We start from the raw sequence: 25302 nt of genomic DNA on the forward strand, positions 1-25302 counted from the left end.
TGTCTCATGTTGATCCTGCCCAACACACCAAAGTAAACAGCAGTCCTGATATCATCATCAGTAGACAGAGGTCACCAAGCACACACACGGGCACTTGTTAAAGATATCTTAATTTACAAATAATACTGGGTATATTCAATGCTTCAAAAACGCAAATAGAAACATATTTACTATTTGTAAAATGTATTTTTAATATAATAATAAAAAAATTATCGTTTTTTTTTTGTGGCTCAGGGTGGGGCCACGCCCCATTGCCCTCTATAACTGATAAACTCATAATAGATCTCGCTGCAGACCTCCGCCCTCCTGCTGCTCTTAGTTCCTCCTTTTTTTGCACGCTGCACAAAATATCAACCTCAGTCACACAGACCTCAGAACTCGGACAATGAACTCGTTGTTTCCTCTCATCTAAAAAAAATCCACATAAAAAAAATGAATAGAAACCAAGTTGTTTAACTCAGTCAACCAAATCCTGTGTGGAGAGAAAAGGTCTTTTCAGCCTTTACTCTGATTGTGTGGGAGTCGCACACACCGACATTTTTTGCAGCGGCAGGACCTCCTGCCCGCATCATCTGCCTCCCCGCGCTGCACCGCTTCTCCTCTCACGCAGATCTCTAGGAGGTCCGCTCCATGTCAGACTGCCTCCACGCACACACACGCACACGCACACACACCGCACACACCCTCTCCAGTACGGACCATGGCTGCACGGAACACCGTCTCTCTGCTCGTCGGACTCCTGGCCCTTTTATCCACCTGGGGAGGTGAGTGTCCCGAGAAATGTTTGCAAAATGTTTGTAAAGCAACCAGGGCGGGTGCTGAGTGAGGAGAAGTTTGTCATGGAAGTAGGAATTATACAACTGCGATGAGTGTGATGCTTTTTTTAATCATGCACGAGAACAATCAGCTGATGACTCGCGACTGAGCCAGAGGAGGAGAAGCCTCGGGCTGTGAGCGGAACTGGCTTCTGCAAGTGTTGCTCCCTGCAGCGGGCTCACGGTCCCAGAGGTGTTTACACGGAATAGATGTGATACTGTGCAGTCCCCTCGTGCTTGTTGCGCTCTCAGTAGAAGCCTGCAGCTGGTTGTATCCCGGGTGGATGTGCTCAAAAGACTTCTCTCTGAAAGTGCAGAGGAAAGATATTTGTATTAATAAAAGAAATCAGCAACGTCAACCGATTTTTATTAGAAATGATGTTATGAAGTGGATGTGCCAGTTTCCTAACGCCTTGCTGTGAATGCGTGTGGTTGTTTGCAGGATGTGTCATTAATAACAATGGAGGGATGCAAACTCGGGATGTTCTGAATAAACTTGTCAGGACTTTAGGAACTGATTTATTACAATGTAAAACGTTCCAATGTGAACAAACATAACACACGTTCACGTACAATGTCATACTTTGCTGATGTCCATGACATATGAAGCTGGGTATGGCCAGCTCGCTGCACGCGTGTATTTTTAGCCAGCGACGGTCCACAGAGGTCCGGTTGTAGTCAGGGAGCTCTGCCTCTGCTTTCTGTCTGCTCTCGTCTGCTGCCAGCAGTGATCAAGTGGCTCGGCGTTGTCCGGGCACCGAGCTGTGTTTCTATCACACATGGAGACACGCAGGCAAACACATTCCCAGAGTGGGACTCGGCTGCTCACCGCACAGGTTCAGAGTGAGAAGCCCAAAGGAAAGTTTAACCTGTGCGCTTTATCAACCCCTTTTGATTGGTCATCAGAGTACTTCTTTAAATCCGCTGCGTGAGAAACAAGTTGGATGGTAACTTGGTAAACGTGGAGATTGATGTTTATTTTTAGAAGAGAGGGTATGAGGTATGTGGGTGAGAGTCACATGCCACCAGTTTCCTCTGCGTCACTGTGCATTTACGTGTTTGTTTCAAAAAGACTGATCAATGTGTCCCCCCCCCCGCCCCCCTACCAGCTCCCCATCCTCCACCACTTCCTCTTCCTCAGGCCCCCTTTGTGAGGCAGACTTCCCTCCTCTGCTCTCTTGACATCACCACTCTGCCCACATCTTTACCTTTCCTTACGCCTCTTTGTTCTTCACCACGTGAACCTTTCCCCACTTCGCCCTTGTATTGTGCCGATCTCCTGTTTAAGTTCAGCCTGACCATCTGCTCTCATCAAGTTCACTTCCTGTTCTCCTCTTCTGGACTTCTGCCGGTCTTGTGCTGCTGCCCTTCACAACCAATACAAATCTACCCAGACATTCATTGTGTTACTTACTTAGTTGTTTTTTTTTTACCACTTACGCCCATCTGGTTCACTAGAGATTTAAATCTCACAGGGCCTTTGCTAAAAGAGATGCTCCAAATATCACGTATAGCACCTGGAAACAATGAGGCATACTTTCAGCGTGGTCTTCTGCTGTTGTAATGACTTTGTTTTTCTGTCACTGAAAATCTAAAAGTATTTATTGACTCAAACGTTTTATGATATTGGCTGAAAACCACTCAGGCCTGCCGGATCTGCAAAGGCTTACATGCACATGTATGTGCACACGCTGCACAAACGAGAGATCGTGCCAGATCTTCGTCTCCCGCGCCTCCCCAACCCCCCCCTCCCCGATGATGTCACAGGAAAGACAAAACGTGGTGCAGTAGTGACCGTCATCATGGATACTATTCACTTCCTGTGACATCAGCTAATCAAGGCGGGCCAAAGAGCAGCCGCCCAAGACCTCGCTCGTCTAAAGGTCATCCATTCGCGCCGCGGCTGAGGGGGCCGTGCCTCGTTTCCGTGTGCCCGATAGAAGAAGGGATCCGGTCACAGGCGATGAATGCCCTCGTTGTGTTTTCCACCACGGCACTGAAAGTCGAGACTCAGTAATCTGGCAGAATATCAGCAGAGTAGAGCGCGTTTCAAAGGGACGTCCCCAAAATTCAGACCCGTTTTTCCAGCTCATATCCACAGCAAGGACTGCTCACTGCCGTGCAGGAAGGAGCAGAAAAAGGACGTCTGTGACTGCATTTATTGAAATGAAAAGTAATACAAACATATTCTGTTGCAAGATACATTTATGTATTAGGTACAGTATTAAATATTCTCCAATGAGTCACCGAATGATCAATTCATAACCTAATCCCCCCGACCCCAGACCGGGTCCTCGTGCTGAGAAAGTCCGTCACAGGCATACGGTGCCTTATCTCTGTTCTGAAATAAAGCCTCCAGCGGTTCAGACGCTCTCTTCACGTGTTCCCGTGCAACAGACTTCCCAGTCCCAATTGTTTTGGTGAATTTGCGGTTGTTAGGATTAGTGGAACATAATCCAGGTCCCCAGTTAAACCTGGAGAGGAAACGGTACAAAGGCTACGGAGTGTTAATCTTGTACCATAAAAAAGCCCAGTGAGTTACTTAATAATAACAACGTTGTATGCGATGTGTATAATCTGACAGTTGTTCTTGAAAGCAGAGGTGTTCAGTATCTTTCTATAGAATTAGACCGCAGCAAGTATGGAGATGAAGTTGAAGTTTGGAGATCATCTGAAAATGATATCTTCCCTGCAGTATCCCACGCCTCAGCAGAAGAAAAGCTATATTTATTTGCTATCTTCTTTTTGTGGAGAAGCGTTTGACGTCCCCTGGCCGGTGGGATGGATCCTAATGGCTCGGGGCGTTGCACTTGGCAGCATACTTTGTAGATGCAAAGAGTTTCCCTTCACTGTTTGATCTTCCTTTTGATGAGAATAACATCCATTATCACCATTACCTGGGTCAATATAGCAAACACGTGATGGAGAGGGAGGGGGGGGCGGTTCAAAGCTCCCAGGACATGGTGCTGTTGTCATCAGGGCCGTTTTGTGTGCGTTCGCAGAGTGTTTGTGTAACGTAGCTCCGGAAAAGAACCAATAGAATAGTATCGTAATATCAACACCTTTTTGTTGGCAGAGCGTTTGGTCCCAACAATCTCACTGTGTAAACGGAAGGAAGGAAGTTCAAATTCAGCCTTATTTAGTTTTCTGTTATCAGAACAGAGGAACAGTTTTTAAATATTTCAAACTTTTGATAACGGGCCAACATCTGTAATGATCCTGGAACTGGAAACCGCTTTCAGAAATAAATATTGTTGAGGTTTTTGTCCAATTTTAAGAATCTTACTACACTTACTTTGGTTTAATGGGAAATGCATCACCAGTGGTGCTCAACTGAAAGCAGTACCACCTTAGTCGCCTCGTCTGCAGATGTGCAATGAGGCATTTTATCTGTAAGTCATATTGGAGCGGCCTCAGCGCACATTGGACAGTGTACTCTGATGTATTGCTGTTGAATTAACGGCAAGCTGAATAGGTCCATATCAGACAATTTACACATCACCTTTAGCAAGCACAGCATCTTAAGAGCCGGCTCTCACCTGTTCCCACCTACAGCTGCGAACACCAAGTAAAGACACACAACACACAAACACGCACACACAGAGGTCTGTTTTCATCATGCGTTATTTTGGTGAAAAGTAGGGTTATCTGTACAATTTTGAAATAATGTATTTATTAAGCTAATTAACCCCAACATCCACCCAGCACCACAGAATCTTAGCTGTGGTAAAAGTTGTTTTGCATACTTACATAACTTACTACTTTCGTATACTGAATTTTGGCTGAAAATGAAGATGTTTCAGTCATCAAACCAAAAATACATCTCGGAAAAACCACAAGAATTTAAAGTCCCGTCTTCCGGCATATTGCTTCTATTAGACAGAAAACAGAGTGACTGAAGGGGGTGACTAATAGCTGGACTAATAGCCAAAGATACAGCCAAATGTTGTTTGGTGCAGATCGCTGATTAAGCCTCTGCGGTGTGTTATCTTTAATGCACAACCTGTGGCCATTCAGACAGCAATTAATCAATTGTCTTGCTCTATTTATGTCTGTGTTTTACGTGGCCTCAGCCACAGTCACGGCAGATTTATTTATATACACAACAATTTTCTCAACAATGTTGTAATTCTTAGGACTTACTTAGTGAGTCCCGGAGAAAACAGGGTAATGAGGACAAAGCGCAAGAGCCTCAGCAATGAGAAAAGCTGATCCTTTCATCAACCAGAGATTGAGCCAAAAGGGGTCGAGCTCACCAGAAAACATTCGGCAATCGGGACATAAATTATTTTAAAAGCCTTTCTTTTCTTGTCCTACTTAAGAAAAGGAATATTCTTTGGTCGTACCGTAGAACTTTTCTTTTTAACTTTTCTGAGGAGTTCTACGGGTGAATGTGGCACTTTCAAAGCCCCAACAGTTAGAATGAAGTGAAAAACCAACAGGATGAAGGGTTTTGTTAGGTCTACGGTTCCTCTCTTCAGTGTTCTGAAGGTGGGAACCTTGTAAACTCTGAAGTAAAGCAGGATCTAGGTGTTCTCTCACTGACGTATTGTATTCACAGCACAATTCACTGCACCAGTATCACAGGAATTTAAAGGTTACTTGCAGGTCATGGAGACTTGGTTTTTCTTGGAGAAAGAAAGCTCATATGCTGATCCAATTAAACTTTCAGCTCCCGTTTGACTCTGTTGGTTCAACCCTATTCATCCTTCACATGAATATGAAATGAAGAGCAGATGTGGATGAAGTGACCATTATTGTTTAGGTCACACAGGCGTATTACTTAACTATGACTTCCTATGTAATTGTAAATTTAATATGAATAGTTGTTCCTCTATTCCTTCAGATGATCTGCTAGACTTCTGCACACTGAGCGCATTGAGTTTAATGCAGTGATAATAATCACTCCACTCTTGGTAGTTAAACTCGGGTCACGGTTGCAACAACAAACCAAATCGAGCTCTACAATGTTTTATCAGTACTGAGATAAACTCTCGACCGCCAGTGGCTTCTTTTTTCTTTAGACAAATTCTCATCAGCCAAAAACATCAACATCACTCGGGGGATCACTGAGCGGACCCCCGTGGTCGTGTAAAAAGTGTTGGAGAGGAGCAGGAGGAACGTGGCCGCTGGTTGTCGGTCAAGTGATGCAAACCCCCCCCCCCCAACCATTTACACCCTTAAATACTTATTACAATAGTCTTTTAAAGCAGTGCAAAGTTAAGAAAAATAGGCTCATGTCGTTCTGGCTCACTTTGATACACAATTCAAAATTGTAATTTGGGTTTTTGTGCCATCTAACTAATTAGCGTTTTTCTTAATCTGAAGTTTTGATAACAGAGGAAGAGCTGTGATTGTTCTATTCTCTTCTTTACCATCAGTCATGAAGCTCCAGTAATGTGTTGTTAATTAGGGGCCAGACAGCTGCTATGTTACTGGTGTTAATGGGAGAGCCCACAGGAGGAAACTTCCTTCCTTCTTTTTTACCTTTGTATCACAATAATATAATCATACAATTTGAAACCGATTCACTTCAATTTTAAATGTGTGTAGTTGTGTTGTTTTTAAGTTTAACCTTCCATATCCCAGTAGGTAGAGTGGGTCATAAGATGACAGGCATATAAAAAATATAGCTTTTTTCCATTATTCTTTTCCATTAAGAGTATTCTATTTACAGACATCACTTTGAGATCTGGGATTATTGTCTCCAAAATCTTTTTTTTTTCTCACTTTGTTCCAGCAGTTGTTTTGTGGCCCCTTGAGGAGCCAGCTGTTCCTTTCTGTCCGTCACAGTGACTCGGGGGCTTCTACGTGGTGGTTAAGCCTAAAGAAATAGTGATCATTCTTAGGCTTTAAACGTAGAAATCAACACCATTCACACTGTAAGATGGGGTAAGGGATGTGTGATGTGTGGGCCTCATGTGTGAAATCTGGGCAAAAGTTCACTTCCGTAGCTAACACCAATATCTCTTTGCTCAATTTGTAAGGAAATCCAGTAACTTAAATCCATCAAAACTACAAAACTATCACCTAAAAAACAATAACCACACTGTTGTTTTTTCTTTCTAACGTTCATTGTATCTCAAGTGTTAATTGTTCTTATTTTGCAACTATGTTTGTGTAGGTTGAAGGTAAATAGTTTGACGTTGTGCGTTTTGTAAGCGGCTGCTTGTATGCTTTTTTGAGTAGTGTTTGTTGTCCTCCTCTTCAGATCTGTATGAGATGAGTAATGACACTCTTTGCCGCACACTATTTTAGTAACGAAATATGATAACATTATGTGTGCCAAATTCAATTTGGATGAGATGATATATTTAATAAGCACACAGACGAACACGTACACACAAATAAATACCTACCGACGGCACAGGGAGACCTAACTATAAACCCTGAAAGTATATTTACTCCCGACATGGTGAATGTTGGTCCGTCATTTATTTTAAGATTTGGAGATTTCCCTCTTTCTTGCATCCTTGAAAGTAATAATAAGATATTAATGTAGATCATCCGTACTTGTTATCTGGCACTGATAAGAAGGTAACCAGATATGGCCTGATGGGCTTTTTCCTGCAGACTTGGCTGTGGGAGAGAGTGGCATGCTGAGCACGTGGAGTTGTGAGAACGTCGCTGTGTGATTGATTTTTCCCAAAGTGATACACACTCAGTTGTGTTGATGTGCACAGTTTACAGCATTGAGATGGAAAAAAAACCCAGACTTGTGCTTTGAATTTGTTACGTGAAACTGAAGATCAGCTTACCGGTATTTTATTTTTTTCTACATTCTGACTGATTTTGACTGATGTTGAATGTTACTATAAGAAAGTATTTTATAATGTATGAATCCCAATGAAATGTTAGTTTGTTGATGTGAATAAACATCTACAAACATCTCCTCCTTAAGTGCTGCAGGTTCATTTCTGTTCAACCTTTCTGCTGTGGCGTTTTATGTGCACTTTCCCGTGACTGGTCTACAATGTGAGTCTGGCCTGGCGTGTTTGTCCATACACATGGGCTTTTTTAAGTTGAATTGTGTTGAGCTCCCATTGCTATACTATAGCTTGATCTTAAGAGAAGAGAGCTATCTGAGTTTTTAGCTACAAAGCTTGAGAGGATCCTTTTGCTCTGAAGTTGTCCTCTGGGAGCTTCACAGGTCTAGGTGGAGACTGGAGGCCTGTCAGGATCTCTGTCCTTTCTCTGATAGTTCAACACCCTGCTTAATAATGGATGTTGTTTTCCTCAAATAATGCTCCATGCTGATCTAATGCACATCAGGATCCTTTTAAACCTAATGCAACCTGTCAGTCCTCAGCCATGACACCGTGCTGCTGACTCCACAGAGCAGACTGGTGTGTTTGCTGTGGCTGCTCAGAGTTTAGTCACACTACTTGCGCTGTTTGGAGTTAACTTCTTTGGTTTGATCCGTTTTCAGTTATTTCATTTTCATCAGCCTACTCCAAGCAGAGACAGCTGATCAAACGGGTCAAAAGGAGGGACATTGTTTCCATCGCTTTATATCTTACCTCTTCATGCTGCTCACAACCGGGACCTCAGGTGACAACATGTGACATATTTTAGATAAAGCTTTTGGCAAGTGAAACATTGGAGCTAGAAATGAGTTTACATTAATGCTGGTACATTTTTGTTGTTCACATCCAGACATGTGAGGATTTTAGAAGCTGTCTTCACCTTTTTTTATGAATTTGTAATCCTTACTTTATTTATATAATGGGTTATTTTTTTCGATGTCATGGAAGTCTGACTCGACCAAATGTGATCCACACAACCGTCATGCTAAGTTGTAAACACGGGAGTCATTCTCATCTCTACCATCCATCCTTCTGTAAAGGGCATGAATGCAGTATTAGGTCACCACTTCCTTTCTCAGGAAAAGGAAAACTAAATTCCATGACGTTGACCAACCATTTTTACGAGATCTTACATATGTGACATGCATGATATACGGCATGCGCAGTTTTTATTTCAAAATGCAAGTTTGTATATGATATTCAACTATGGTAATCCTGTATCAAACAAACACACATTTTCGCTTTTTCTTCAAAAATGTATGTGTGCACATACACAAGGGTGGCAAATGAAAAATAAAATTGCATTAAAAGATTTGTCAATTCATTATTGCCACTTGCAGTGTCCACCAAAAAAGAAATTACCTGCTGCCGTCATCCCGTGAGTCAATGGGGGAAGAAGCTTTCGGTGTGTTTATCTGCCATCTATCTTTAGCCATAATATGCTAGCAGCAAGCATCGTACATCTCATACTTGTGCAGCCATGTCATGGGATCCTTCTCTCTCTGTCTCTCTGGGTTTCTGTACCATCACAATTAGCATTGTGAAAAAAAGGAAAAAAACAGCTTCCTGGTTGGCCTTTCCCATACTTCCAAAGCATGTTGTTTTACTCCGGCCTGCTCAGTAGCTGATATGGAGTCCATTCTGTCATATGGAACGTGGGAAAGAGGATGGAGGGGGCGTTTGTACCACTATGGGAGCAGGCAGGAGGAAATGGCCCTCTGAGATTCACTCAAACACTCAGGAAAATAAATGCAAGCAGGCATAGATTTGTGAGAGTAATTGACCAATGTTGTTCTTTTAATATGATGGGTGTCTTTGCTTTGGACATGGGAAGATGACCGTGAAGTCGTGAGTCATGTATTCACCTCATGTACTCGTGTAAAGGAGGCGTGGGGACAGAGAAACTTGAGAAGAGTAGGTTTCTTTGTCAAGTGTAGTATATCAAAGGCTGGAGAACAGGGTGAACTCTTTCTGGAGTGTAACTGTTGAGGTGAAGACCAAAAGGCTGCTCAACAAAGATGGATCAGCCTCAGGTCAGTGAACCTGTGCGGCTCCTCTGACTGGATCTTCAGGGCTGTGTTCTGTGGATGAAAGAAACAGAAAATAGCACTTCTGTTTGGTTGGGAAGGAGGTAAACTCAAGCTGATTGAAACTTTGGACAAGGGGTATTGAATTAATATCCAGCGAGGTCCAGTTAGAGGGAATTTCATCATGCAAAGGTCCACATCCACACCTTGGCTGCCATGTCTTAACACTAGTACTTAAGCACGGCCCCCTGAAACATGGGCTGGAGTCCGGCGTGCTGGGAACCGGGCTACGTCTGATCTGCACAACAGGTGGCCTGTTGAAATGGAATAGCGTCAGATCACCAGGATAAATCAGAGACCAATGTGTCGTCCTCCCCCTCTCTCCTGCTGTGTGGTCCACTCTGATCCTCTCTTCTGTATTTACATTCTTCGGAGGCTTCGTCCCCTGTGTCTTTTGGAAATCGTTAATTCTGATGGCATGTTGAGTGGACACTGCCGACATTTGGCTCCAGCACCCTGGGGATCAGATAGTGTGTGTTAGGGAAAGTGTCTGGCGGGTCGCTGTGACTAGTTGACCTGGTTCTCTCGCAGGCATCGTGGGAATGTGCATTTTGGTTGCTGCAGCTGCCACTGTCCATCTCATTGTCCCTGAACAAAGTACTTAGCATCACCTAGACTCCTCACGGGCCTCATGCAGAGCAGCACTGTGTACAATCTTATGGGGGTTGCATCCAATTATTTATTTTACTATGGAGCTTTCAGTTTTTCTTGAAAACCTTTTATTTTGAAAAAGTGTATTTGTCGTTTTGTTTAATAATGGACTTGAAATGTATATAAAAAAAGGTTGATTTTTCTTCCATAAATGATTTATTTCTAATTTTAGCTATGCATGGAAGTTGTGAATGTTCACATTCAATTACCATGAAAACATGTAATTTGACACTACATCTGGTTTACTAATCTGCACACATGTGAACGCGATCCATTCACACTTGAAACTCCTGTAATTCCCCAGAGTCAAGTTTACAACAGCTATTTCTATTTGGAGCTTTTGGCCGGTCCTCCCACCTTCAGAAGTTACTGTGTGCAGCCAACGTAGCAGAAACAGAGCTATCCACCCCGCACAAGGTCCGAGCTACAGGACGCAATGTTCGTACGGTCACCAGACTCCTCGTTAGTAAACGGCCACTGGTGAATGCTAATGCAAGTAAACAGCATAAGTAAGCATGCATATTCATGAAGGAGAATAAAACACACTGGGGTCGAAGAGCCTGGTCTGGGAGCCATTATGCACTGTGGAGCAAAGAGGGTATAAATGATCTAAAGAACCCATCCACACAGGATTGTTGGCTTATTCTTTAAAATAGCAAAACACAATATGTATTGCATATGTACTTATTGTATTGAAAGATAATAGCTGTACAATATCACGCTTATTTAGTTATTCATTCAGTGGTTCATTCGTGGCTTTATAAACCCTGCTTCATGTTGAGTGTATGGATGCATGTGGCTGCTGTGCACGGAGATGTTTGGGGGATTCATGAGTCACTGAGAATCATTTTTGTTTTGAGTGGCAGATTAAAGCCAAAAGCCCTGTGTGTGTGTGTGTGTGTGTGTGTGTGTGTGTGTGTGTGTGTGTGTGTGTGTGTGTGTGTGAAAATGGCCTTACGATGCGTCACAGGACTAATTTGATTGATGAAAATGTGACAAGGCCTTTAGTGTACATGGTGTTTATTAGGAGTTCCTCATAACATTACTTTAGACCGTTCAGCCAAGCAGAGTTGACCCAAACTAAGAGGAGCTTCTGTTCTGGCATTGTGTCTCTGCGGGGAGGATAAGAATGCTGCTGCGCCCACCCATCCCTCAAACATGTCTACCACAAACAAGACATTTTAGCATTTCTTGCCCTTAAACTAGCTTGAAGTTTTGAAAGAAAGACAACATTTCTTATACTTGATAGCAATATTACATACTTTTCATAATATGTGCCTACAGAGTCGGATAAAGGGCCAGTAATGAACCACCATAAAGTTTAGGAACTTGCAAAAGACAAAATTGAATACAAAAAAAGCATCAAAAGTAAGGGTTAAATTGGATTTGGCTCAATGCAAATCTTGCAACACAGGCGTCTCATAAGATAATAATTCGTAAGCATCATCATTCCCGCAGGCTTTAGATGGTTCTCCGGTTGTTCTCACGGGCTGAGTAGTTTGGGCCAATAACGAGTAAACTAATTCTGTGAAATTTGTGCCTCATAAACTATCATAGTTTGAAGCATAAACTCTACTAAATGCGTTGAATCTTCAGACTTTACTTTTTATTGATTGGAAATTGCGGTGTTTTAAACACTTGCTTATTTTGTAAATGTTTCATGCATTATTAATTTGTATCTCTTACACAGAGTCTTGTTTGTGGTCTTTTTATCTACTAGATTGTTATTTAAAAAATAACAATTTAACATTTGCAAAGGCCATAACCGCTCCCCTGCCAGTCAGATTTATAATGCCTCTCTTTTTTTTACCAGATTTTAATACCAGTTGTGCATACCTGGCATCAATCCAAGAACTGCTGAATAAATTCTTGCCTTTTAAAGTAAAAGGTGCCTTTATGTGAAAAGAAAAGGCACATAATTCACATCCTGCAGGAGGAACGTGAGTGGAAGGTCAAGAAGCAGTAGTTTGTCCAACTGTATTTCTCTTCTCGCCCTCCTCCCTGCAAGATGCTGTAATAATGCCGTTGAGGGATTAGTGTGCTAAATGTCAGAGAACCAAACGCTCTCGCTCTTCACCCTGCTTGATTCCTCCCACCTCGGCCTTTTCTTTCTACATCCTCTCTTGCTCGCTCAAAACAACTTTCAGTCTTCACTCTCTTAAGTACATCCACGCAGAGAGAAGCCCGACTGAGGCGCTTGTTTTCCCATGATTCCCCTCTGTGTCTCACCCTGTCCTCAAGCAGCGTTGCTATTTCTGGTGCCAGTCGGGTCGGCGCACTTTAATTCTGCTGTATCATGTAAGCAAACAAGCTTGATAGGCCATTGTTATCGTTAGAAGTGACGGGGTTGGAAACATGTCCCTGAGCTGTCGCTTCATTCTGATCATGTCTGGGGGGGAAATGTTTGTTTAAAAGTCATACACACTGTGCTCCGTCAGGACCACAACATTAGGAAGTCCTAACATCATGTTTGAATGTGATTGTTATTTTTTCTCAGCTGTGTTACCACCTGACACGTTGAGCCAGTGGGCGGTCTGGCATCTAAAACTGGGTTCATGTCCAAATAGAGACACACACACAGAGAGGAAGCTCTGCTGTCCCTCTATCATTACTTCCTTTTAATAAACCTGCTGGTCCTTTCGTGCCTTAGTTTAGTAAAGCCTCGGCGTTATCTTTAGAGGAAATGTCACAAGTGAATTAAACATGAATTGGAGTCTAAGCAGGGAGATCACCAGTATGTAAATATTAATACAAAACCGTAACATTTGTTTCTAGAGGAAACTGGTTCTGTGGACTATGTGAGGCAAACAAAACGGCACGCTCGCTCTTTCAATTGAAGGACTTTTGGATATTTCCTTTTAGAGCGAACCAAAAAAAAACGCTGCTTCACTGAAGTAAGTGGTCGGAAAATAGTGAATGAAATACAGCTGTTGGGTATATGTCATGTGCTCCGAAACGTTTCAATGTAGTGATGTGTACTCCAGTGCTGTGGTTCGGTCGGTTAGACACAGCTCAGGCTCCTCGGTGTGTGTTTCTGATAACAGAGCATCACTCCCACATCACAGCGACTCTGCTTTAATCAGATATTTTTTCCTTGTAAGGCAACATTTTCCTGTTGAGTAGGAATCGACTCTTATTCAAAAGGTTGCCGTGATATTTACTTGGGCTTTCTCTGTCTTACTACAGTGGAATAACTAAATAACCTCATTATGACGGCACAGTTGCAGGTTATTGTTTGTTTAGTGTAAACACCACATATTCACATGTGTAACATTTAAAGTTAAATAAAATCTAACTTATCAACACCTATAAACATGCTGACTGCAGATACATAAACGGACGGTACTACGGGCCCAACATTTCAAACCAAAGATCTGATTCGTTGAAGACTATGACATCACCAACATCGTCCCCGTGTACTTTAGTGTGCAAAGTCTACCTCGAGGACCTCGGGCCTGTTTGCTCAGTATATTTGTGGTCCCCAGAAAATAAAATGTCATCAGGTCACTACGATGACATTTTCTGAGCATTCCCATGATCATTGATCAACTAATTACCTGTTTCCGTTTTATCACCAAGTCGCTTGTTGAGCCTTTAAACTTTGTGTGCTGTATTAAACATCTCACTGGTGTTTTCATCTGTATTGCAGCCCCGTCTATTAGAGATAACATTTCTGTATTAATCAAAACCTTTTGAAGTATGTAATGCTGTTTATATGACACCTTATCTGCTCTTTTTTTTAGTAAATAGAGCTTAGCAACAGCAACAGAGCAACAACAACAACACACAACAACACACACCAAGGGAGAAGTACTCTGCTTAGGTAGATATTACGCCACTGTTTTGTTTTTTTAATAGCAAATAATTTGCTACCATGTAACGCTACATCAGTGTCCCACATATCGCACAGAGAACCGTTTATTGTAAAGGAAAGACGGAAGGTCATTGCTTTAATTGCCGTTGAACGGAAACAACAATCCCTTCAGAGGAGTTTGCTTTTGTTGCATCATAAGTTTCCACAAGTCATTGTGAGACCATGTTGTGCACCTGCGCCGCCTTTCTGCCAGCCGGTTAGATTAAAGGACGATAATCTGGGTTGGATGCCTGTTAACGTGCTGAGGGTGGACGTCCGCCTCTCCTCTCCCTCACAAATGACCATCTGTGGTCTGGGCCGCCTGCCAGAGCAGGCAGACAGAGACACAGACAGAGAGAGCAGGTCGACTGCAGCCTGTCAACTAAAGCCTTCATGGCTTCAAGCCTTCACAGAGTCAAAACAGATTCGGGCCTTTGAACAAGCACATGCTTCACCTCGTCCGTCTACTGCACACGGCAGAGCCATCCATGCATCCATCCATTGTCAAACCGCTTATCCTGCACACAGTGTCGCGGGCGGGCTGGAGTCCATCCCAGCCAACTTCGGGTGATAGACGGGGTTCATCCTGGATTGGTCGCCACCCAATCACAGGGCTACACAGAGACATACAACCATTCACACTCACATTCACACACCTACGGGCAATTTAAAGTCCCCAATTAACCTGATCGTCTGTTCAAAATACGTAGTCATGAATGTTTGGGCATAAATTATCCTGATTTCTGCTGATCACCTGACAATGGTTTTCTTTGTTTTTTGGGAGGTTTTCTTCTTTGTTCTTGTACTGAGAGGACTGAATGAAGAGATTACATAGCTGCGAGTCTGGCAGGAAGTTCTGTTATCTTCGCTCTGCAAAGACAGAAACCTATTGTGTATTCTGACAAAAGGCTTTGACTTAGATGCAACAATGTCTTTGACTCCCCCCCCCACCCCCCAAGAGATTATCTTATCCTGGCTCTGTTCTCCTTTTACAGCAGCGTTATTCTGTGTTATCTTGAAGTGCCCATAGGTTTGCAGTGCCTTTCTATACAATCCACCCTTTAGGATCAGCGCTCAGGGAGGTTGGGGTTTAGGGTTATTTCTGTAGAGGGATCACCTTTAACTCAGAGGCTTGATTATCGGTGCGGACATACTAAATAAGATGGAAGAATATGTGCATTTCTGTGTATGTGTGTGAGCCAGACTCAGTAAGCGTCATAAATCAAAGCTAGATATTCCTTTTAACTGCAATGAATGGTACATTTTATCTTTATTTGCGTATTTGTGATCAAATAAACTGTGTTGAAAAAGTGTTTTCTATGTCACACAATTTTTTAGGTTTCTCTTACACATTATATGACAATATCACATGCACTGTATATTATATATTTGCCAGAACATTTTCAAGGAGCATACGTGGGACCATATGTGTGCTGGAGCATCTCTTCATGGGGCAGTGACTTTTTAGTGTAGCCAAATCCCCCTCCCTCTAATTTACTCGTGATGCACATGTAATAATTGTAACTTTTACATCGTGCCACACAACTTGCCACAATGTCCCCCGCTCAGGGTCAGCTGTAAATATTTACTATGGAGCACAGAGCACATTGTACTCTCTTCATAGAAATCCCAGACTCTGCAAATAGTTTTCCCCGGGTCAAACACACACTCTTCAGGTGTAAGAATACTGTTAGCTAAAGGGGATGATAAAAATAGCGAGGACGCCCCTTTCCATAGCGGGCTGTTCTCAGGAAGGAATGTTTGGCTTTATTCTTTCATACTGATTCAGAACTTTTATCAAATGTTCATGGACTCCAACATCTGCTCCCCCATCCTCAGAGGGGATCGATCTGAGGCCTTGGAGTGCCAGCAGCTCTGATTGATGCACTGCGGAGATGAATGCTGGTCAAATTACTAATGAGATTTGATTGAGATTCCTCTGAGTAAACAGACTCCAGCTGACAGACAGGATAAAGGAAGAGTTTGTGAAACATTTGGTTCGATCTAAATGGTAGATCTGGATTTTCCCCTCTGAATCCCGATGCTCATCCTAGGGGTGGGGGTGGGGGTCCTCGGCTGGGGGGGATTGGATGCTGCGAGTGAGTCAGCGTTGTCCATCCAACGCTAATGGCCAGGAAATGTCTAGGTTGAAGACACTAATTGGATTCCTTTAACAGCAAAGCATCCGTCCAGCTACATTAGCTGGCGGTAAACAGCAGCACACAACAGAGGGGGAGGCAGGTGGGAGAGCAAAGGGGGGGTTGAGATGTAAACAGAGGAAGGGAGAGCCGGGAAAGAAGGCGAAGGCATGTTTATTGTCGATGCAGATTAAGAAGCAATCAGGTTTAGTTTGGCGGCAAATGCTGTGAATGTTTGTTGCCCGTGCAGATGATGATGGAGTGAGATGCCAGGAGGAAAGGAGTGTCTGCTGCTAATAAGACCATCAGCAGGCATCCCGGCTCTTATGGTATTACAAGGCTATGCATATAATAATAGAATCCTATTTGGTCTGAAAGACAAACTGTTTTTTTTGCAAATTAAAATGTGAAACAATCAACCTTTTACAGAAACGCTAGGCTCCAGATTTCATATTTGTCAACTTTGTTGTATTTTGATAAAAAGTAAAAACAGCAGGCAGCTTAGCATAGCTGAATCAAGAGCTGGCGGCCTGCGCTTAGCTAGCTTCCCAGCTAGCTTCCCAGCGCTGCGACCAGATGCACCTACGATGTGCCAACATTAACCGACTCGAGCATCTGGTCAAACGAGCAATTGTCAAAAGGACAGAAAGAGCTCTTCCTTCTTTGAAAGTCTCGCTCTAACTCTCTGGTTTTTCTTTTCTATTTACCAAACCCAATAGTCATGTTCTGGAGATTAGCCCAAGTGTGGAACATCATAACTATCCAAGCACCATATTTGTGTCTTGTGATGGCAACTGTCTCTGTGAAAAATAAGCAAGGTTGATTTGCGGAGGAAGACCATGAGACACCGTGGAAGCTATATTCCTGGAATTTCCAAACATATAATGTAATATGCGTTGTCAAAGAAAAGAACCTTGTGTCTGGTGTGTGTTCGCCTGAGATGAGCCTTTATTGTGTATCGTCTGTCATCGTTGGGATTCAATTGAAGGATTAAAAGAAGGTCGATGCAGGACACAGACAAACCACATCTACGTTACTCCCAGCAGCCCTTGACATAAACTAGTAGAACAGCTACATTCAGCAGCACAACGAACAGTCAGGAAATCCTAAATCAAACCTGGCGGCCTGGTAACCTTCAGGCCACATCTCTGCACGGCATCTCGTACATCTAATGACACACTGCGATGTAAAGTGCGATTGGGGCTCCCTCCTATAGACTAGTAGGATGGCTCGAGACCCTGGAAGGGGGAAAACCACCTCGGTCAGTAGAGACGCAGCGTGGGGGAACAGTGGGGCTACTGTGCTGCCTGTAAATTGAGCCTTTCTTCCTGGGAGAGGGTGACACGGTGGAATGCAGAGCGTTAATGTGGACATGGGTGGGCTTCTCATTCCTGTCATAGCGTCACGCTCTTCCCTTTGACCCTTCATGAGCTTCTCCTCTTTTCTTGTTTGTTTCAATGCCTCCTTTTGAGTTTGCGTCAACTGGGGTGTGTATGCCAGGAATACTATCTATCACCATAAAACTAACTTCAAAACTTCAAATTATTAACTATGAGGTTCAGTCGTGTTACAACCTGATCACTGCAATGAAGGTTAATTGGCTCTATGTTTTTCAATGGCTCATATAGTGTATTGGCCAATATTGGCTTAAAGCAGATATATTGGTTGTAGGAGCCATTCAGGATGTTGTGTACCACTTGGTGTTGGGAGCCAATCCCCGGTTGGCCACGGGTGGCAGTGTGACGGTCTACATATGGGGGCACAGGTGCAATTAGTGCGGGTAATGATGCATGGGTGACGGGGAGATTGCAAGGTTTTTACCGCTACCAGGATGCACAGAGAGAGCAAGAACGGAATATAGATGGAGTTGTGTTTCATAAAATATATAATTAAATAAACAGGAACTTCAACCCAAAGAAAACAAAAAGACTTGTAATCTCTGTGTGAGCGGGTGAGGAACCGGATTTTCTCCCGCACCCTACAGAGTGGCTCAAGAAAATCTGTCACTACATTGGTATTGGCATTTATTTGAGTTAACCCCCCCACACCACCTAACCCAATATTTCCATTACATATTTTTAAACCAGAGACCATGAAGCACTCACAAATGGGACAATCCCATCACCCTTTCCATATCCTATTACAGTAATTCGTTTGAGCTTTGACTGGCACTCTTTTTGTCAAGAAAGAAGCGCACACATACGTTGTGTTTTGGAGCAAACATAAAGTTGATGGTGATAAAACAGAAAACGTTGAACAGTTATACATCGTCTGTCTCTTTCAGTGGCGGCTAAAGTGGAGGTGAGCATGGAGGACAGAGTGGAGGTGTTCAAGGGAGAGACGACCCCGATCACCTGCATGTTCACGTTACCCGAAGGCGTCAGCGACGTGATCATAGAGTGGTTCTACGTGAGTTGTAGCAATCCTGATGCACGCGTAAACAGAGGATGGTGTGTCTATGCATGTGTGACGTTTTATGTGTTTGTACTCGAAACCTTTAGGTGACAAAGAGGGGTGAGAAGCAGAGCCTCTATTACCAGGACCCAAGCATGAAGGTGGTAACCAAAGGCACACAATTCACGGACCGGATGAGTGTGAATGGTACCGTTGCCAGCGGAGTGATCGTGATGACCATCAGCGATGTGCAGGTGGACGACGGAGTGGAATTTATCTGTTCCATCAGAGATCTTGTAGAAGGGACTGCAAATGGACGCACAACGCTGAAGGTGTTTGGTAAGATTCAAGCTGAGATGCTTTGTTTTAATGGTTTGAATAAGTGTCATAGTTATTGAGCCAGCTTCAGATATATGTGTGCCCAAATATAACTTTTTTTCAATTCCCTTAGTCTTTATAAACTAATTCACAATGCCAGCTACAAACCTAATTTAGACTTTAAAATAGTTTCCAAATTAATGATAATTAAATGCTCATTTGACCTTTAATCTTCAGGTTCAACTCGACCTAAGAAATACTCTTAACTCTTAACTTAACTAAAAGTTCCACTTGTCACACATAATAGACGTGCCACAATGTTCACAAACTGATATACTCTTGGTCACTGTCACCTTTATTTGACGTTTCAAAGAGTCACATTTTCAGCGATCCGTTTACCGCTCAATATTTTTCAACATTTTCACTTCATCCTAAACTTCAGCTCATTACAGGAATTACCCTTCAGTCCCTTCCAGTGTGTCCAATGACACTTCATCTTACATATTCAACTTGTTAAGACACTAAAACTGTTTGCAACTACCAACATTTAGCTGCCCAAGCATCAATTACAAAATGTTCTCTCCCTTAGATCTTAATTCGGTGTTTATTTTCTTTGCAGCAAAGCCAGACCTTCCCACCATCGAGGGTGTGAAGACGGGTTTCTCAATTAATGAACACAGCCTTTCCAAGGTAAACAAGCTTTCAAACCAAAACATAATGATTTAAATATTAGGCTAGAAAACATTCCTTGAATTTGGACTCCTCTCATCATCTCTCCCAGATTGGGACCTGCGAGGTCAAAAATGGCTTCCCCAAGCCGAACATCACTTGGTACAGAAACAAGACACCGGTGCGCCCGGCTCCGGGTGGTGAGATGGCTTTACATCTCCAAAAACGTTCTGCACTCTACACCGGCCTTTTCTCCATTTCCTTGCCTGTTCTTCCTTGTTTTCCAGTGTTGGAGGTGGTGCCCAGCTCTATATTGGGATCCAATGGTCTTTTCACTGTCAAGAGTGAGCTGAACATGGTGGTGAAGAAGGAGGACAAAGATGATCTGTTCTACTGCGAGATCAACTTCTTTGTCCCTGCAGGATGGGGGATGACTGAGACCAGCGCTATTAACATCACTGTATACTGTGAGTGTCATAAATGACATCAAATAACTATCCTGGTCTACTATCAGACCAAATAGCATGTTTCTCATGGATGACAAACAATTACAATTGGACAATGGATTTTTACAAGACTGGTTGCGATGATTTGCCTTGTTTGGATGTGGGAATCAGAATCATCTTCTACAACTTCAAGTTTGTGGTCCGGCTTGAATTCCTCTCTCGGTTTCAGACCCCTCTACAGCTGTAGATGTTTGGGTGGAGTCACCAAAGGGCATCATCAAGGAAGGGGACTCCATTGAGCTTCACTGCCGTGGCAACGGGAATATGCCGTCCTCAATCTTAACGTTCCATCACAATGGGGTAAGAGAATCAAGCCCTTTTTTGCTAATTATTTATGCACCCGCACGGTTGCTACTTCCTGGTTTTCATAGTTTCAACTAAATTTCAGATCATGTTGATCAGATCATTTTGGCTTCTTGCAGGAGGACTACACTCCAGAAAACAATGTGATGGTCTTTCATAATGTCACCCGTCTAAGTAATGGAGTATATGAATGCATCTCTATGGACACGGACACCTACGAGGAGATCAAAGGAAAAACCGTTGTGTTCGTCAACTGTAAGGAGACACGTGACCACGATGAATACAACGTACCAGCCGTGCGACTGCCCGGTTTGATATCCCTTCTCTCTCTGCGCGTGTGCCTGTAGATCTCGATGCAGCCGTCGTGGTGCCTGAAGACACCGTTTTGCTGGACCTTGGAGGGGAGCTGACGGCCACCTGCAACGCCCTCTCTTCTCTCCAGACAGAGACAGTCTGGATGAAGGTCTCCGACACCCATGCAGCACAGAACAAAGACACAAACGGCAGCAACATTTTGTAATTTGCAGTGAAACATTTGTGTAGCTTCAGTGTAACAGGTGGCCAAACAGGAACTATAGTAAAATATTTGTGTTGGAAAAGACTACAAGAAAATGTCTTATTATTTTAAGCTGTGTGTAGTGAACATTGGTCAAAGAATAATACTTTTTCAGTTAAAATAGGAATTTTAATTTGATAATTGAATTATTAATGATAATGTACTGCGTCATATCTATGCATTTGTATTAAACGTGCATTTTGTGCCCCGTTGTGTGTGTGTGTGTGTATGTGTGTGTGTGCGCAGTTCGGAGAGGAGGTTTCAAGGGGCCACAGTTTGATCCTTAAGAACGTCACATTTGACTCAGCGGGGACATACCTGTGTCTGGTGACTGTTGAGGGAATGGAGACCAACGGGACACTTAATGTCAAAGTCCAAGGTAAATATCATCATCACACATATTTAATTGGCTTCATTCCTCAAGAAATATCCTAATAATATAATGTATACTGTTTCCTTCTTGTTTTTAGTTTCAGTTGTATTCTTCTGGTCAATGTGGCAGTTTTTAATGGAAGGTCTCTGTGGGTCAGCAACTGTTACTATGGTAGTTATGGTCAATCACAGAGTTTTGCGTCTCTTTGCAGGACCACCACAGATCATGAAGTCGGACCACACAGAGATGGAGGAGAGCTCTGAGACCACAGTAAATCTGAGCTGTAATGTCAGAGGTTTCCCTACTCCAAGTGTCATCTGGATCACCGCTGATGGAACGGTAAAGCACAGGGAAGAGCATTTTTATTAGCTTACGCTGCAGCAGAAAGGCACTTCTTTTCAGATGTGTCCTAATTTGATTAGATCTAATACTCTTTAAACCCAAATGACCCCAACTGGTGAGTTTTACCACAACAAAGTGGTTTACAATTCTGTGGATGTTACAGGCAAAAAGGTTTTCGTATTGGTGGGATTTGGTGCTACACACAATAAATTGAATTGAATCGTGTTCGTACCAGATCCTCAAAGCAGAGTCTGAAGTGGAGCGTGAGGGTGAAGTCATGAGCGTGGTCCGCATCGATGTCACCTCTGACATCACGGCTTCCTGCAAGGCCTCCAACGCCCTCGGCACAGACTCGTTGACCTTCAACATTAAAGCCAGTACGTTCCTTTGCCGGATTCGCTTTCCGACACCACCCTTTGTGTTGTGTTTTCGTGTTTGTCTGTTGTCCTTCTCTCTTAACCCCCCCCCCCCCCCCCCCCTCCCACGTTTTTCCCTGTTCCTGCCATTCTTGTCAGTGTCACTTTTGTTTATTTAGTCTTTGATCGAGTCCATCGAGCTCGACCGTGTGCGACGGGACGCTGCAAAGTCGTGCGGCTGTTATATGTGCTCCCCCCCGTCCCCTCCCCTACTCACCCCATGTGTTAACAAGCCTCTTCCTTCCGTCTGCTTCTTTACCTGAATTCAGTCGTACACACCACCACCGTACCAACCACCACTACAACTACCACTGGCACAGGTAAGATCGCTCTCGTCCCTCGCATCACTCCAGCCAACGGCAAACGGACCCGAGAGGGGGAGACGCAGGAAAGGGCATTATGTGCTTAGACAGAAGCAATGCGAGCAAGAAAGAAAAAGTCCAAAGCACCTGAAGCGGCAGCGATTGTCGCAGTGTTATCGATAGATTTTCATGTTACTGTCATTGCTGTCAGTGACTCATTTCAGTTCTCCTTTTATTATTTTAGAACACGATTATTTTGAATGAGTTTTACGAATAATCTGCCAATTCGGTTTCTTTCGAAGAAGATAAATCCATTAAACCCAATTTAAAAGACACAATTGGCCTTCTGCATTCTGCAGAACAACGGCGTGAAGATCCGTCCCGGGTACACAAACACGAACACACACGCGTCAGTGTGACTCGAGCAGGCAGCTGATGCTTAAAAGCACTCAGAGCGAGTCTGGTGACTCCCATTAGGTGTGTTGTTTTCTCTCTCCTCCTTTTCACGCCAGAATATTTCCAGCTCGTCGCGTCTGGCGAAGCGCTGGTTGAATTATGCCTGACGCCGCGGGGAATGACTGCAGCAGCGCATTAGATGCAGAGCTTTTTAGCTTCACAATCAGGATCCTCTCGAAAACATTCATCCTCTCTGTCTTGTTCAGTCTTTTGCTGAATGTCTAAACTGCTTGTGTGTGTGTGTGTGTGTTTGTGTGTGTGTGTGTAACTTATTAAACTTATGAGCACTAATAAATGTTCCCATGTGGTTTTTCTCAAAGCAAAAATCCCAGCAAAGAAAATCAGGAAAGGTTTGTATGTTAACTGTTGAAGACTCCCTAAATGAAGCTTCCTTTCACTTCTCCACAGCTCTCTCTCTCTGCCCAGCATTCATCTGACCTCGCCTTTCTTCTGATGAACAAACATGTCACACCATCATTGATTTGTCCATCTTCACCTCTCCCTGTGCATGTTGTCATAAGTATACACGCACAGCTCTCCTCCTTTCACTCCTGAATGACGGTCACCTGAACGATGCTGGCGCTGCTCTCTCTTTAGACACACCGCTGAAATGCCTTTACTGTTCCTACGTACTGTGGAATGCTGCACGATGCCGTCCCGTATCCCACTGTCCCGCCTCATGCTGTCACCTCTTGCGTAATCCGTCTTCAGTGACTAACCCCTGTCGTCGTTGTGCTTCTCCCCCACCAGAGGGCACCGGTGTCGTCATTGCAGTCGTCATTATCTGCATCCTGCTGCTGGCCGTCTTGGGGAGTGTGCTCTACTTCCTCTACAAGAAGGGAAAGATCTGTGGGCGGTCCGGGAAGCAGAGCCTGTAAGTACGACCTGAACACCTTCGTTTTGGAGGCAGGGCGGGGGGGGGAAGATGTAATGTGTTTAAATACCAGATGCATTATCAGCTTCGTCACATCTGGAGATGGCAGTTTAGAAAGTTGGTGGAGTCAATTCAATCTGAAAACTTTTCTTTACAAAATGAAATTTAAGATAACAAGTTAATATCAAATGATATTCCTTGATATTTTCGTACGGAGGAGATTTCGAATTGGTCAGTGGTCATTTGCCAACATGCATTGTTTACACCTTTGAACTAGTATGAATATCATATTGGGTCGCAGGCAAGGACAACATTTATGTCGCCTCAAAGAAATCGCAACTGTCATCTATTATTATTATTATTAGCTATAATTCAGCTCTATATAAATACAATTTAAATACATGCTACATGTTATAACTAATCTTTTTTTCCCCCCGCTGTGTCCAAAAGGTCAATTTAAACAACCAATGGATTGTCATTGTTTCGGCGGCATGGTGGAAGTATGTAGTGCGTATGGTTCCTGCATTAAGGACTTTCTTTGGTTTTGCAGCACTAAAGAGAAGTCGGGCAAAGACAACATCGTGGTGGAGATGAAGAACGACAACACCGAGGAAGCTGTGCTCCTTGGGGTCAACGGGGAAAAGCAAACGCCCCGCAACCAGGTAGATACTTGCTGTTGGAATGAAGGGGTCGCGGCCTGAAATGATGTGTGATTTATGGCACCGCTCTGTTTTTTATTGCGTTTTAACTTGTGTGCTTTCCCTCTGCAGTGAAGGACGCTGCCTACCTGGATGTACAGATGTGAAGAAGGCTGCTCCCGTACCTCCCTCTCAGGCTCAGACCGGCCCGACCCTTCCAGCTTCGGCCCCCAGCCCCCGTGACCCACAGTTATGTCACGGGGAGAAGTCGCCGGTCCGTTATTATCCGTCTGGGTCTCGGGTGCTTCTGTGCTGCAGCTTTTGCTTACCGCCTGTTGCATCCAGCAAAGCGTTCTGTTGGAATGAGCTTTAATGAGATTTGTGCCCTGACGTAACTCCCCGAATACTCCCCCCACTATGGCGTTATATTTGTGCCACAATCCTGAGCGCGTAATTTTAAGTTTTGAGCACAGAGAACTATGTTGTAGCAAAGAAAAACATCCCGTGCGCGCAGTTTACTGAGGTGCCCTCGCCACAAACTGGTTTTCTGCGCGCAGGCAGCCGTTGCTGCGCTCTCTCTCTCCACCTCTTCACGCTGCGCTCGCTCGACTTGCAGCAGCGTTACATTTGTGCCACAAAACCAACCAATCAGAGAATTAAAGAAGGAACTACCTACAGCATCGCGGAAGCTCAGCGAGTTGTTGAAGTTTGCAGCATTTGTGCTAAATGCTAATGGCCTGGATTAAAACATTTGGTGTTCTCATCATTTGCTTCGGTCATGTCTGATGGTGGCTGGTCGGACTTC

The 25302-nt window shown here is 43.6% G+C and overlaps 1 protein-coding gene across 4 annotated transcripts; it reads left to right on the forward strand.

Annotated features, from left to right (window-relative positions):
- The first annotated feature begins 355 nt into the window (after nucleotides 1-355).
- mcamb (melanoma cell adhesion molecule b) lies at nucleotides 356-24913 on the forward strand. Of its 4 annotated transcripts, XM_040170767.2 has the most exons (17): nucleotides 356-764; nucleotides 18635-18759; nucleotides 18852-19083; nucleotides 19682-19752; nucleotides 19844-19931; nucleotides 20019-20198; nucleotides 20407-20537; nucleotides 20660-20795; nucleotides 20888-21003; nucleotides 21343-21475; nucleotides 21681-21808; nucleotides 22047-22188; nucleotides 22497-22547; nucleotides 23306-23335; nucleotides 23736-23859; nucleotides 24410-24521; nucleotides 24630-24913. In XM_040170767.2, the coding sequence occupies exons 1-17, from the start codon at nucleotides 701-703 to the stop codon at nucleotides 24630-24632; spliced, it is 1866 nt and encodes a 621-aa protein (XP_040026701.2). In that variant the 5' UTR covers nucleotides 356-700; the 3' UTR covers nucleotides 24633-24913. The 4 variants fall into 4 exon arrangements, with proteins under 4 accessions (XP_040026701.2, XP_040026709.2, XP_040026717.2 ...); XM_040170775.2 differs by lacking the exon at nucleotides 23306-23335 and having other exon boundaries at nucleotides 367-764; XM_040170783.2 differs by lacking the exon at nucleotides 22497-22547 and having other exon boundaries at nucleotides 367-764.
- Nucleotides 24914-25302: the final 389 nt, after the last annotated feature.

This window comes from Gasterosteus aculeatus, chromosome 1, assembly GCF_964276395.1.
Source record: "Gasterosteus aculeatus chromosome 1, fGasAcu3.hap1.1, whole genome shotgun sequence".
NCBI classification, from domain to species: domain Eukaryota; kingdom Metazoa; phylum Chordata; class Actinopteri; order Perciformes; family Gasterosteidae; genus Gasterosteus; species Gasterosteus aculeatus.

Excerpts from the sequence above, each read along its gene's own strand:
- mcamb (XM_040170767.2), top strand. The coding sequence starts at position 701 with ATGGCTGCACGGAACACCGTCTCTCTGCTCGTCGGACTCCTGGCCCTT. Across the intron at positions 20,199-20,406 it reads TATTAACATCACTGTATACT|ACCCCTCTACAGCTGTAGAT; the intron begins GTGAGTGTCATA and ends TCTCGGTTTCAG. Across the intron at positions 22,548-23,305 it reads TACAACTACCACTGGCACAG|CAAAAATCCCAGCAAAGAAA; the intron begins GTAAGATCGCTC and ends TTTTTCTCAAAG.